The following is a 15240-nucleotide window of genomic DNA, read 5'->3' as shown; positions in this document are numbered from 1 at the left end:
CAACCCGTTCCAGTATTAGCTTTTGGTCGCCTAGTTGGCTGATAACCTTCTATTTGTCCTTTTTGACGTCCATGGGGGGTCCTGCTTTTAGATGGTTGCGATGTATCCAGGCAGAATGTCCAGCCATCTTCACTGCCAAGGGAGCTGACAGGACAGCAGGAACCAGTCCCTTTCAACGAGGTTCCAGGGTCTTGGAATCAAACCTGCGAATTAAAACCAAATCTCTCAGCTTATAGGGTAAAGGTTGTAAAGGTTTTTCATTTGGACTAGTCATTTTCTTTCGTAATGTCTCATGTAGTTCTGACTGAAGCTGATGAACTGCTTTCAAGGATTTAAGGAGTCGAAGGTGGGAAAATTTTTCCTTCAATTCTACATCTATTAATGGAATGATTGGGGGAGATCACCCATAAACAATCTGGAAGGGGGACAAATTGAGGGGAGGCTTGGGAGTGCACCTCATTCGGAGGAGGGCAAAAGGGAGAAGCTCTACCCAACCTAGTTCAGTCTCCAAGCATAATTTAGTCAGAATCTCTTTTAAAGTTCAATTTGTTCTTTCTACCTGTCCTGAACTTTGAGGCCTATAGGCACAGTGTAGATTTCACTTTATTTCAAGGATATTACTAATTAACTTAGATAGCTTAGCCATAAAGGCTGGACCATTGTCGGACCCCAGAGCTAAGGGCAAACCAAAATGGGGAACTATTTCTGTCAGGAGCCTTTTAACTGTTACTTCTGCTGTCTCCTTCTTAGTGGGGTATGCTTCTACCCATCCTGAAAATGTATCCACAAAAACTAGCAGGTATTTGTACTCATACATGCCAGGCTTCATTTTAGTAAAGTCCAATTTCCAATGTTCCCCTGGAGTTAGCCCTCTGTGCCGGACCCCAGGGGGCCCGGTTACCCGATTAGCATTTACCTTGAGGCAGGTGTGGCATCGTCTCACCATGTCCTGAGCCTTTTGGGCTAATCCCTCACTGATGAAATGGGGTCGTAAGGCAGCCATCATCTTTTTTCCTTTTCCCAATTCCAGAGCCTTAGTTAAAGCAATCAGCTCAGCCCTCTGTGCTGATGTCCCTTGAGGTAGTCCCTGCTCCCATTTCACCTGTTGGTCCTGGTTGACCACCTCCGCTCCAGCATACTGTACACCATCACGAACGAAACTGCACCCAGCAGTATAGAATGTTATCTCTGCACAGGGGAGGGCCTGGTCCATCAAGTCTGGATGTCCTCCCCTCGAGTTTTCAAGAGTCTCAAGGCAATCCTGGATGGGCATTTGTTCATCAGATTCTGGGAGTAGAGTAGCCGGATTGAGGCCAGCGGTGGTGACAAACTTAATGCGTGGCTGTTCTAATAAGAGTCCTTGATATTGTAACAGTCTGGCATTAGACAGCCACTTGCTAGGTGAGCTATTTAACAAGGGCTCAATGGCATGGGGAGTGATCAAAGTTAAATCCTGTCCAAAGGTCAATTTGTCAGCCTCTCGGGTTAAAGCAGCTGCTGCTGCTATTGTCTTCAAACAATTAGGCCACCCTCAGGCCACTGGGTTGAGCTTTTTGGAGAGGTATGTTACAGGCCGCTTTCATGGCCCCAAAAGCTGAGTAGTCACTCCCTTAGCCACCCCATTTTTCTCTGTCACATACAAGGTAAAGGGTTTGTTTAAGTCTGGCAATGCCAGGGCTGGTGCCGATGCAAGTGCAGTCTTAAGCAATTGAAATGCCTGCTGGCAAGCCTCAGTCCATTCGAGGGGTGTATTTCTTCCTGCAGTGGCCTCATGTAGGGGCTTGGCAATCTCAGCAAAGCCAGGAATCCAAATCCTGTAATAGCCAACTGCCCCTAGGAACTCTCCCACCTGTTTCTTTGAGCCCGGCTTCGGAATCTGGAGAATTGCAGATACTCTCGATTCTGCCAGCCTTCTCTTTCCCTTTGCAAGAATATAGCCCAAATAGGTTACCTTGGTCTGGCAGAGTTGAGCTTTCTTCCAGGACATCCGATATCCTAGTTCCTGGAGGGCTTTCAGGAGGCTTTCAGGTGGCTGCAACACGTTCCTTATCCTTTGAAGTCGCCACCAGAAGGTCATCAACATACTGAAGAATAGTCGCCTGGGGAAACACTTTTCTTACCTCTTGTAGATCTTTGCTGAGAGCTTCCCCAAACAGAGTGGGGGAGTTTTTGAATCTCTGCGGCAGCCGGGTCCATGTCAGCTGTCCGGTTGTTCCGGTGGCTGGGTCAGTCCATTCGAAGGCAAAGAGGGGCTGGCTCACAGGTGTTAGAGGCAGGCTGAAAAATGCATCTTTAAGGTCTAATACTGAGTACCACACATGACCAGGAGGGATGAGACTCAACAGAGTATAGGGGTTTGGCACTGTTGGGTGAACAGTCTCCACCTGGCTGTTTACTTCCCGCAAATCCTGTACCGGTCTGAAGTCCGAGGTGCCAGGCTTCCTCACAGGAAGCAGGGGTGTATTCCAGGCTGACTGGCAAGGGACCAGGATGCTGGCTTCCTGGAGTTGGTGGATGTGTTTGGATATCCCCACCTTGGCCTCGTCAATCTTTTTTATCTACTAGAAGAACTCTGTCTCTTTCTTTCTTAGTCTCTTTCTCTCTCTTTTCTTTTAACTTTTTATAATCCCTCTTGTAATGGCCCTTCTCTTTGCAATATGCACATTGATCCTTCTCTAACAAGGGCCATACTTTACTTTTATCCTCTTTTTTATTTTCTTTGTATTCCTTTTGGATAAAACCTCCATCTGTCAAGGCTGCAATGTTTGCCCTTCTTATCTTTTTAGCCATTCTATCCTCAAAAGGATCCCTATTGTTAAACACCTTCATTGCCACACTCATCAACTTTTCCCTGTTTTCTCCCTCAAATCCTTCCATCCGCTGTAGTTTCTTTCTAATATCTGGAGCCGACTGAGTGGCAAAAGCCAAATTAATTGCCTGTCGATTTGCAGGGGCATCTGGGTCAATTGGAGTATACGTACGGTATGTTTCCAACAGATGCTCCAGAAAGGCAGAAGGGGATTCCTCAGGTCCTTGAAGGACCTCGCTTACCTTGTTCAAGTTGGTAGGCTTTCGAGCGGCTCCCCTCAAGCCAGCTAGGAGATGCTGATGGTAGTTTTGGAGAGCTTCTCTCCCGCCCAAGGAATTAACTTGCCATAGGGGACGGGTGGACAGAAGTTGTGCCTCAAGACGGGCCCACTGTTGCTCATCGAGGGGGCCCTCTGTTTCCCCTAACACCGACTTTATGGCTTGCCCTTGGATCCTTTCTCTTTCCTCAGAGGTAAAAAGAGCTTGGAGAAGTTGTTGACAGTCATCGCAGGTTGGGTCATGTGTATGAAAAACAGATTCTAGGAGGGAGATCAAAGCCTGGGGTTTTTCTGAAAAAGGGGGATTTTGATGTTTCCAATTATACAGATCACTGGTAGAGAAAGGGATATAGACATAATGACCCTGTTCTACTTCCCTAAGAGGCAGAAGAAGAACTGAACTAGTCCCTTCAGTGGGAGCTCCGTGGGGACCATAAGCGGCCCCTGTTCATGTGTGGGAGGGGGAGGTTATAGAATCTGGAGATTTTCCTTCTTCGAGAAGAGGAGGGGAGAGAGAGTTTCAAGCTCTGGGCCCAGCTTTATCAGAGGAGGAGGATGGCTCCACATAGGGTGGAGGTCTTATAAGAAGATCTAAGGGGTCAGGATCTTGTGAGAGCACCAGCTTGGGAGCCCAGGTTTTGGCCTCTTGGGGTTCCCTTGGGGCCATAACCAGAATGCGAGAGTTTGTTCGCAGGGAACAATGCTGTAACCATGCCGGAGGCTCTTGACAAGCCCGAACCCAGATATTTATATATGGAAACTGATCAGGATGGCTAGGGTGCCTGGTGACCCTTTTCCATACTGCCCTGCAGAGACCTGGGTCAAAAGAGCCCTCAGCTGGCCATTCAACTCCAAAGGCTGGCCATTCCAATTGACACAGGGAGTGAAGTTTTCCACGAGACAATTTAACCCCATATTCATTCTCCTGTTCAGGGGGGAAAAAGCCAATTTAAAATTAGTGAGAAAACAATCCAATGGGGTATTTCTGGAGCAGGATCCTCCCATCTCTGTTCTGATGGTTTGGAAAGAAATACAAAACTAAACACACAACAGACAGGACACTAACATATGAATGACAAGACAAACAGGCGCCACAACAAAAGCAAAACTAAACCTTCCCTTGTTCCTTGTCAGGAACCTTGGGGTCAGGGGAGGCTTACCGGCCCATCAGCCACCTCACTCCTGACAACAAATGGTTGCAACTGGCCAAAAACTTACCTCCGGAGGTTTTCTGAGGTTTGTGCCTGAGTCTCCTGCTGGATTCCGCCACAGAGTCTTGGCTGAACTGGGGTTCCTTACCCAGGGATCTCGCTGGGGCCTCCAAAATGTAAGACCGAGGGCCTTACCAAACACTCCGAGGAGCTGATTAGTGAAGCACACCCAGGAATCCCAGCGGTGCCTTCAGAATGTAAGACCAAGAGCCTTACCAAATGCTCCAAGGAGCTGACTAGTGAAGCACACCTGGGAAGGAACACACCGGACAAGTTGGAAAATAAAACATACCTGTATTAGTCTGGCCAGATGGCACTCCCAAAGCAAAATAGCTTAGAGAGACAACTGGCTCAGAATCTGAGGCTGTTTTTATAGAGGGTTGAGAGGGAAGTTAACATATAGAATTAAAGAAAAGGGGACAAAGGTTAGTGGTCGACTGTCACATATTGATGGTCAGCAGACATCTGCAGCTTGTTCTAACAATTGTGGTGCCTGGAATTTCAGTTCCAGGTAAACAAAGAGTTGAGTAGTTTACTCTGGGACTCTAGGTCTGTTACAGATCCCTATCTAGCGTCCCTAAACTAACAAGCATCTCCATCCATTAACTCACATTTTAATCACAATGGGGCTGGAGAAAAAGGAACAAAGGTTATACAGTCCCACAGTATGTGACAGAGAAAAATGGGGTAACTAAAGGAGTGATTACTCAGCTTTTGGGCCATGAAAGTGGCCTGTGGCATACCTCTCAAAGAAGCTCGACCCAGTGGCCCGAGGGTGGCCTACTTGTTTGAGGACAGTAGCAGCAGCAGCTCCTTTAACCCGAGAGGCTGACAAATTGACCTTTGGACAGGATTTGACTTTGATTACTCCCCATGCCATTGAGCCCTTAGGCTCTGGAATTGGGAAAAGGAAAAAAGGATAAATATATTCACTGATAGCTGTCATGCTTTTGCCACCGCCCACGTACACAGGGAAATTTATCAAAATAGAGGACTGTTGACCTCTAAAGAAAAGAAAATTAAAATTAAGACTGAGATATTGGCACTGCTACAAGCCATCTGGTTGCCCCAAGAGGTTGCCATCATCCATTGGCATGGGCACCAAAAGGGGTCAAGCCCCGAGATGATTGGTAATAATGCTGCTGATCAGGCAGCAAGACAAGCTGCCCAAAAATCAGTGGGGAAGCAAATGGTTCTGCTTCCCACACCGGTACTCCCAGAAAAACCTAAATATACAGACAAGGAGATAACAGAAATGAACAGGAGACGCTGGACTCGAGGAAAACATGGGTGGTGGACGACTAAGGAGGGAAAGGTGGTGCTCCCATCCACTGTAGCAGACACATTGCTGTGAGAACTACATGAGTCTACCCACTTCGGTGAGAAAAAGATGATGGTTGCCTTACAACCCCATTTCGTCAGCCAGGGATTAGCCCAAAAGGCCCAGGACATGGTGAGATGATGCCCCACCTGCCTCAAGGTAAATGCTAATCGGGTAACCGGGCCCCCTGGGGTCGGACACAGAGGGCTAACTCCAGGAGAACATTGGGAATTGGACTTTACTGAAATGAAGCCTGGCATGTATGGGTACAAATACCTGCTAGTTTTTGTGGATACATTTTCAGGATGGGTAGAAGCATACCCCACTAAGAAGGAGACAGCAGAAGTAACAGTTAAAAAGCTCCTGACAGAAATAGTTCCCCGTTTTGGTTTGCCCTTAGCTCTGGGGTCCGACAATGGTCCTGCCTTTATGGCTAAGCTATCTAAGTTAATTAGTAATATCCTTGAAATAAAGTGAAATCTACACTGTGCCTATAGGCCTCAAAGTTCAGGACAGGTAGAAAGAACAAATTGAATTTTAAAAGAGATTCTGACTAAATTATGCTTGGAGACTGAACTAGGTTGGGTAGAGCTTCTCCCGTTTGCCCTCCTCCGAATGAGGTGCACTCCCAAGCCTCCCCTCAATTTGTCCCCCTTCCAGATTGTTTATGGGTGATCTCCCCCAATCATTCCATTAATAGATGTAGAATTGAAGGAAAAATTTTCCCACCTTCGACTCCTTAAATCCTTGAAAGCAGTTCATCAGCTTCAGTCAGAACTACATGAGACATTACGAAAGAAAATGACTAGTCCAAATGAAAAACCTTTACAACCTTTACCCTATAAGCTGAGAGATTTGGTTTTAATTCGCAGGTTTGATTCCAAGACCCTGGAACCTCGTTGGAAGGGACCGGTTCCTGCTGTCCTGTCAGCTCCCTTGGCAGTGAAGATGGCTGGACATTCTGCCTGGATACATCGCAACCATCTGAAAGCAGGACCCCCCATGGACATCAAAAAAGACAAATGGAAGGTTATTAGCCAACCAGGCAACCAAAAGCTAATACTGGAACGGGTTGGAGATGTTTCACCTTAATGATAGTATTCTCTGGGACACTGGCATTATTGCCCCCAAAAGGACTAGATCACAAAAAAAATGTATGGATTCAATTGGCAAACTTGCTTAACTTGTCTGAATTCTGCTTAAATGTTAATGTAAATTTCCTTTATGTGCTGGGAAGCTGTCTCATTCCGGTATGCACCTCTTTAGAGTTAATACAACCCTATACCCTATTTAAGGACATCCCAGGAAAAAAATCTTACTTACATGGATAGTTATAATTGGGGACATGACACCTGCCATAAACCTAAAAATGCTGTCAAATTATATACACCCAAGGTAATTATGTCAAACAAAACTGAATGTGCTATGTATGAAAATTATACAACCAAGTGTCTGAGGATAAAACAGTCAAAAGGGATGTCCTGCCACATAAAACAAAAAAATTGTGTATAACAATTGCCATATCTCCCTGCCCATAGGATGGTTTTATACCTGTGAAAAAATAACCTTTAATTATATTCCAGCAAATTTAACCAAGACCTGTTGCTGTTTGAGTCGTCTAGATGTAGTGTTGCCAGACAGGACTGATTTGATTGTGCCTAACAGAACTAAACGTTGGTCACCTTACACTACACCAGGATGTGATGATGATGTAGGTTTGTTAACAGATGCTGAAGTAATAACCATGATAGCATCTTTTGTTGCCCTGCCTTCTATAGGAGTCCATGCTAAAAAGGCAGTGCGAAAATTAGCTTGCAAGGTGGTCAAAGGGTTAAATGCTACCTCATCAACCTTGGCATTAGTTAACCAAGAGTTACAGGAACAGAGACAGGCAATCTTAGATAATAGAGCAGCAATAGACTATTTGTTGCTCCTCCACCACCAAGGTTGTGAAAGAGTAAAAAATATGTGTTGTTTCAATCTTACCGATAATGGTCCAAAGATCGAAGAAAAGGTAAAACAATTAGAAGACCTGGCTAAAAAAATATATAATGAGGATGGCGGGGACTTGTTCAAATGGTTAACTTCGTGGCTGCTCAATCTACAATGGTTAAAACAACTTTTTGTTGTCATCATAGTTGTGTGTACATGCTTATTATTGTCATGTTGTTGTATACAATAGATACCTACATTTGTGCGTAAGATTACTTAAGTTCCAAAAAATCAGTGGGAAATGTGGGACTGCATAATCTTTGTTCCTTTTTCTCCAGCCCCATTGTGATTAAAATGTGAGTTAATGGATAGAGATGCTTGTTAGTTTAGAGACGCTAGATAGAGATCTGTAACAGACCTAGAGTCCCAGAGTAAACTACTCAACTCTTTGTTTACCCGGAACTGAAATTCCAGGCACCACAATTGTTAGAACAAGCTGCAGATGTCTGCTGACCATCAATATGTGACAGTCGGCTGACCATCAATATGTGACAGTCGACCACTAACCTTTGTCCCCTTTTCTTTAATTCTATATGTTAACTTCCCCCTTAACCCCCTATAAAAACAGCCTCGGATTCTGAACCAGTTGTCTCTCTAAGCTATTTTGCTTTGGGAGTGCCATCTGGCCAGACTAATAAAGGTCTGTTTTATTTTCCAACTTGTCCGGTGTGTTCCTTCCTGGGTGTTCTTCGCTGTAGTCAGCTCCTTGGAGCATTTGGTAAGGCTCTTGGTCTTACATTCTGAAGACACCGCTGGGATTCCTGGGTGTGCTTCACTAGTCAGCTCCTCGGAGCATTTGGTAAGGCTCTCAGTCTTACATTCTGAAGGCACCGCTGGGATTCCTGGGTGTGCTTCACTAGTCAGCTCCTCGGAGCGTTTGGTAAGACCCTCGGTCTTACACCACCACACTCAGCTTCTTATCTTTTTTATCCATTCTAGTAAACTGCTGTGCTATCTCATTATGGCTTTAATTTGCATTCTCCTAGTGGCTAATGATGTTGAATATTTTTGTATCTGCCTATTATCCATTACAAGCTTACTAGCTTTCTTTGGTGACATATCAATTTGAATATTTTGCCTACTCTTTTCTTTTTATTGCAGTAAATGTGCATATAACATAAAATTCACCATTTATAAGTGTAAAGTGTAGTGGCATTAAATACATAAACATCACTGTGAAACATGACTATCAAACATCTGCAGAACTTTACCATTTTCCCAAATTGAAACTCTGTATTTATTAAACACTGTCTCCAACCAGCCGTACTACCATCCTACTTTCTGTCTCCATTAATTTGATTCTTCTAAGTACTTCATATAAGTGGATTTATACCATATCTGTTTTTGTTTGGCATATTTTACTTACTGATGTTTTTTTCTTTTTTTTGGTACTGGGGATCGAACTCGGATCCTTTTGCTTGCAGGGCAGGCGGTGGAACCACTAAGCTAAATCCCGGCCCCAACCATGATGTTTTTAAGTTTCATCCATGTTGTAGCATGTGTTAGAATTAATTTCCTTTTAAGGCTGAATCAATATTCCATCATATATACATATATATTTTGTTTATCCATCCATTTGTCAATGAACACTTAATGCTGTTTCTCCTTTTGGCAGTCCTAAGAAATGCTGCTATGAACATTGTCATACACGTCTATTTGAGTCCTGCTCTCAATATTTTTGGACCTCTGCCCACTTTTAAATTCAGTAGTTTGTCTTGTAAGACTGCATAACTCTGTAATCATAAAACTCCCCTAGCCCCACCTGTGATTGAATGTGAGTAAATAGATAAAGATGCTTCTTAGTTCTGGGACACTAGATAAGATCCCTATCAGTCATAATTATCCAACCCTTTGTTCCAGACACCACTCTCTATAGACCAATCTACAAAGCATGTGCTGACTAACAGTACATGTCAGGCTAATTAACATATAAATGTAAGACCACTAAACCTTTGTTCCTTCTTCTGTAAATTTCACCTGTTAACTCCCCTGCAAGCCCCTATAAAATGAGCCTCGGACTCTGGACTATGCCTCTCTAAGCTACTTTGTTTTGGGAGTGCCGTCTGGCCAGACTAAGTTCTGTTTCACTTTCCAACTTGTCCAGTATGTTCCTTCTTGGGTGTTCTTCGCTGCAGTCAGCTCCTTGGAGCATTTGGTAAAGACAGCGGTCTCACATTCTGGAGGCACCGCTGGGATCCCCGGGTGTGCTCCACTCCAGCTCCTTGGAGCATTTGGTAAGGCCTTTGGTCTTACATTCTGGAGGCACTGCTGGGATCCCTGGGTGTGCTTCACTATAGTCAGCTCCTCAGAGCTTTTGGTAAAGATAGCGGTTTTACATTAGGAGCAAGAGGGAAGGGCAAACTTGGGGAAACCAGTGAGAGGCAGCGGGAAGGCAGAGTGGTGCCCAGCGCAAGGCCCCTCCCTCGAGAGGCAGCTGTTCCCCAAGGTTGTACCCCGTTGCTCACTCACAGTGCATGTGGGATTCTGTGCCTGCCTGGCATGCAGAGGGTGCTCAGCCCTGCCCTGAGCAGCTTCCCAGCTCACAGTGCAAGTCCAGGGCTGGTGCAAGGCCTGGGGCGGGGCCTTTGCACCCTGGGGCCCAGTTCCCTGGCTGTAAGACTAGCAGGCAGGCTGAAGGATCCAGAGAACTCCAGAGGATAATCTGCTAGCTGCTTGTCATCTGCTGTCTGCTTTGGGCCTTGGGTCTCACCTAGGCACGACATGGACCCCAACTGCTCCTCGCCACTGGTAAGAGATGCCTGGCTCTCCGTCTATGGGTATCCCATTCCCAGCCCCAAGACAGTGTATCCCTGGCTTTGAGGAGGTCACATTGAGTTCTGAGCTCCCTATGTGGACTCACTTTGTGCGATGCTTTCTTTCTGGCTATGCACCTGACAGCATGTGCATTGTCCCTGTGCCTCTCTGTCAAAGTTTGGGACTCAACGCTGTCCTCCCTGGTGCCACACAGCTGGTCAGTTGGCTGCTGGCTGGGCCCTAGGGCTCTGTGCAGATCTCAAAGTAATCAGGGTGGATGGAAGGCAGAGGAAGGGGCCTCTTTGGAATTGAGGACAGATGGCCCTGGTCTCCAGTCCCAGTCATTCTGGGCTGGGTCTGGGGTCTGTGACCATCCTGAGTGGGGAAGCAGAGGGGGAACTTGGCCTTCTGAGATGAGGAGACAGAAGCTGTGCTTCTTCCCTCCTTCCCCAGTGAGGGAGGAATTTGGGGGATGACCCCTCTCACAGGAGAGGCTGTGGAGAGTTAACATCCACTGCTGTGCCCCCTGCATCTCAGTGTGAGCTCACTGCCTTTCTCCTCTTCACAGGTGGTTCCTGCACCTGTGCCAGCTCCTGCACATCCAAAGGGTGCAAAGGCACCTCCTGCAAGAAGAGTGAGTGTGGCTTCCCTGGGAGTGTGGGTCTGGGCTGAGTCAAAGGTGGAGCCCTGAGGGCAGAAGGCAGGCACAGGCCATGTCCTGCTCCCCACTCCCTTCCTTCAGCCAGGGGTTTAGGATCTGAGATCAAAGACCCATGGAGGTGAGGGAGTCCCATCCTCTCATTATACACTGGGAAAGTGATGCCCAGAGTGGTCACCAACTTCTGTCAGAGTCTGAGCCAGACTTGAACCTAGGTCTGTTCCCCCCAGGACCCAGTAGTGGAGATTGAACCTAGGATCTTTGCATGGAGCTATTACCCCTGCTCTTTAGAAGATGTTGAACTTTGAGACAGGGTCTTAGCAAATTCCCTGGGATGGCCTCAAATTTGTAATTCTCCTGGCTCAGCCTCCTAGAGCACTGGAATGACTGGACTGCACCACCAGGCCAAGTTTGGTTTCCTGTTTCTCCATACACCTGGGTCCTAAAGCCCTTAGTGCATATGATCTTGGTGACCATATGTGGTTTCTTTTTTTTTTTTTTGGTACCAGGGATAGAACTCAGCACCTTGTACTTGCAAGGCAGGCAGCAGAACCACTGAGCTAAATCCCTGGCCCACTTCTTTGTGAATTCTGAAAGCAAACCCTGCATCAAGATTACTTGGATGCAAGCCACAGAAATGGACTCCAGCTAAATTAGCCAAAACAAATCCTTTGGAAGGGTCTATTGGAGATCCATGGAATTGGCAGGGTGGGAAACTAGGTTCAGAAAATGGACAGGAGCTGTGGCTGACCAGGCAGCAGGTTGTGTCCTATGAGCTCCTTCTGCTGTCCTCAAATATCCCCACTTCAGCCATTGAGCACTGGTACAGTAAATAGATTCTAAACTTTGTTGAGTTCTTCAAGGTGTGCCTAAAACCTAAAGGCCAAGGAAGTCCAGGTAGCTGGCAAAGGTGAGGAGGAATATCTGGCCATGTTCAGATTCTCCAGTGGAACCTAGGGCCCTGCATAGCCCTGAGACTCACCCTTGTTCTCTTCCTCTACCAGTAAGAATCCTGGCAGGAAATCAGTGAGCAATTGGGAAAATTTAATAGAGTGATTGTTGACTAAGGAGTAAAAGACTTAAGAGGAATGAGCAAGAGATGTGTCCCAGGCCTACACCAGTGGGGAGCAATTCCTCCACTCAGGCATAGCATCACTGGAGTCAGGAGGTAGCTGCTGGAGAAGTTCTCCCAATGGTAGCTGTGACCTTCAGGTTTCCACTCAAGTCACCCGGAGACCAGGGAAGACATTCTGTGAGTCGTCCTCCCTCTCCCATCTCCTGCTTGTGTGCTTATTGGCTAAACCCAGCCAGGTGCTGTCTCTGAAGTCCCCCACAGTCCCTGGCTGTGGAGGGGTGTCAGGAGACCCTGAAAGATGCTGAGGAAACCCTGAAAATAGGCTGTGCTCTGACAACAGAACCCACATGTGTCTCTTCCTCATCCTCTGCCAGAATGGAGCTAGTCCAAGACTGACTTCTGTCTGCTGGGCTTGGGGGAGGGAGGGTCAAAGAGGATGCTTAAAGCCCCCAATTATTGGGTAGGGAGGGGAGCCAGGGCGGGCATGTGAGGCCCCTGTCTGCAGCTGTGGCCCAGCAAGGCAGCACAGAGTCCCATGGAGAATGGGGTTGGGGGGGGCTTAAGCCACATTCCTGTGTCCCCAGGGGACACTCACCTGGTTCCACCTATGGTATCACAGTACCTAGTGAGTCACCCGCCCAGGGTGATCCTTGTGGGGACCCTTGGTTGGCAGAAAACCATCCATCTCCGGCCCTGGAGAAACCTATGAGGTCAATGAAGCTGCCTCCTGTCCGCCTCCCTCACTGTGGCCCCTGCTCCCTGGCCTTCTTCACCCTCACTGTGGCCCTTCTCTGCCTGCAGACCCCAATCACCTATCAGGAGGGACAGTGGCTGGGGCCTCCAGGAAATCAAGCTGCACTTTTACCTTTTGGGGCCAGGGATCCCTCCCCTGGGCCTCTCCACAGAGACAGACTTGGTGACTCTGGAGTCCCCATGGGAGGAGGCCACAGCAAGGCTGTCCCTGAGGCTTGGCCATATGAAGGAGCACAGGGACTCACCCACTAGGACTCCAGAGGTGGCCTGGCAGAGCCGTGGGATAGGATCAGGGCCCAGCTCCAGCCACCCACGCTGGCCCCAGGTATCACTGCCATTCCTGGGGGTCGGGAGGCACCCCAAACCTGAACAAGGCCACTCTGGAACCCACAGCAGTAGGTCAGGGATCTTGAGTTACCCAGCTAGGGAGAGTTTGTCAGCCTAAGTGGCCAATGAGAGAGAGAGAGAGAGAGAGAGAGAGAGAGAGAGAGAGAGAGAGAGCGAGCAGGGCTTCATCCAGAGAGAGGACTTTGCAGGTGGATTCGGTTTCTGGAGGGCCATTGATCAAGCGTGACTGTTGGGAACCCATCTCCCTATTTCCTTTCAGGGAATCCCCTCTGCCCACTGTTCACAGCCAGACCCCTGGCTCCGTCCGTACAAGCTAAAGGCCACACTCTTCTTAGCCAGTGTCCACCTTGGGAACTCTGAGGTGTGGGGTAGGATAAGTCTCAGAGGATACTCATGATAGGCACGGGGGCAGATTCTCTGTGTCCCAAGACCTGGCCTGTGGATCCTACATCTCATCCTGAGGCTATAGCCTTGGTTCCTGCCTTTTGCAAAGAACTGACCCACAGCCACCCACATAGGCCTTTAATTTAATTTTATTGCTTGCTCCTCTCATCTAGAAAGACAATCCTTTAGTGTGGAAGATGATGGTGGGGTGAGGGGATTTCTCTTCAGCGTCACAGGACCATCCACTGTGGTTAAGTTCTTTTCTACCAGAACCCCCAGGGCCCCAGACTCAGGGCAGAACAGGGGAGGGGGCTGCATGTTACCTCCTGTCTGGGCCATGATCCTTCCTGCTTGGGCCTGTGAAGCACCACATGGGTGAGGCTCTTTCTGGGCCCTTTGTGCCCCTGGGCTTGTCACTCTCAGGCCTGAGAAAACTTACTTTTCTGGCAGGAATTCAAATTTTGTACCAAATGGAAGTGGGTTACCCAAGTAGAGCTGAAAAACAAGGCAAAAGCCCCCAGGCAAGCTCTCCAAAAAAGGTCCCAGTGTCCCTGACTCCCCTTCCCACACAGCCACACCAGTGTGAACCTTTGTTTCTCCTAGAGGAGGGGACAGAATAAAGAAATGGGAGAGTCTTGTGTGATTCCCTCCCATATAATATGGAGCCGCATGGGGTTAAGGGGCAAAGGAAAAGGGACTGGAGTTATTCATCTGTTAGTTCCCGGTTCCTCCCACTCAGCTGGACCTGTGATGAGCACTGGCTAATAATGATACAGAAGACCAACCTTGTCCTCCTTCGTCCTCAGTTCATGGTATAAAGTGGAGGAGTCAAGAACCCAGATCTCTTCGACCCACTGTCAAAGAGGGTGGGGCAGTGTCAAGTCGACTCCCTTCACTTCCGCCATCCCCGCAGCTGCCAAGGCCAAGTCACTCTCTGCCTCTCCTTGTCTCCCTGTGCCTGTCCGCAACCCTGCAGTGTATTCTCAGCCCAGAGCAAGGCAGTGGTCTGCTCACAAGCCTCCACTAGTCTCTGTTGAGTCCAGTGGAAAAGCCAGTCCTCACAGTATCCCCGGGGTCCAACAAGGTAGCTGTGGATCCATATTTCTCTTGCTACATCAGCATTTAAAGTTTCTATCCCTCAAGTCAGGCATCGTGACATCTGTGATCCAGCTTTCTGGGAGGCTGAGTAGGAAGACCAAAAGTTCAAGCCCAGCCTGGGCAACTTATAGATTTAGTGAGACCCTGTCTCAAAATAAAAAATATAAAAAAACAAAGGCCTGTGGATGCAGCTCAGTGCAAAGGCCCTGGGTTCAATCCCCAGATCATATATAAATACATGATTTCCCCCATTCAAATGGCACAGAAGTGTGTCTCATTGTGAGTTTAATTTTCATTTCCTTCATTTCCTCTGATGTGCACTGTATCCTCATGTTCATTATAACACTGCTTCTTTTTCTGAGAAATGCCTATTATCTTGTGCTTTTTCCTTTTGCTAAAGCCCATGCTTTCTTCAGATTCCCTAATTTTCACTTGAAGCCCTTTTTCTGTTTCAGGATTCCAGCCTCGGTAACATACCACATCTAGTCTTTGTGTCTCCATGGCGCCCCTTCCTGTGAGTCTCCTTGGGGTTCCCTTGCTTTGCTAACCCTGACAGTTTG

At 47.5% G+C, this 15240-nt stretch overlaps 1 protein-coding gene across 1 annotated transcript in view; it reads left to right on the top strand.

Annotated features, from left to right (window-relative positions):
* Window positions 1-8281, top strand: part of LOC110347620 (uncharacterized) — a 68806-nt gene extending 60525 nt beyond the window's left edge. The window contains exon 4 of the mRNA XM_087185421.1: window positions 6491-8281. Within this exon, the coding sequence (XP_087041547.1) occupies window positions 6491-6496 (6 nt within the window). The 3' untranslated portion in view covers window positions 6497-8281. The remainder of the gene's footprint in view (window positions 1-6490) is intronic.
* The last annotated feature ends 6959 nt before the right edge of the window (window positions 8282-15240 follow it).

The sequence above is a fragment of the Heterocephalus glaber genome, unplaced genomic scaffold (assembly GCF_053883595.1).
Source record: "Heterocephalus glaber isolate CG9 unplaced genomic scaffold, H.glaber_assembly_v1.0 deba00000071, whole genome shotgun sequence".
NCBI classification, from domain to species: domain Eukaryota; kingdom Metazoa; phylum Chordata; class Mammalia; order Rodentia; family Bathyergidae; genus Heterocephalus; species Heterocephalus glaber.
Note: the sequence above shows the minus strand (reverse complement) of the source record. Positions and strands in the feature narration are given on the sequence as shown.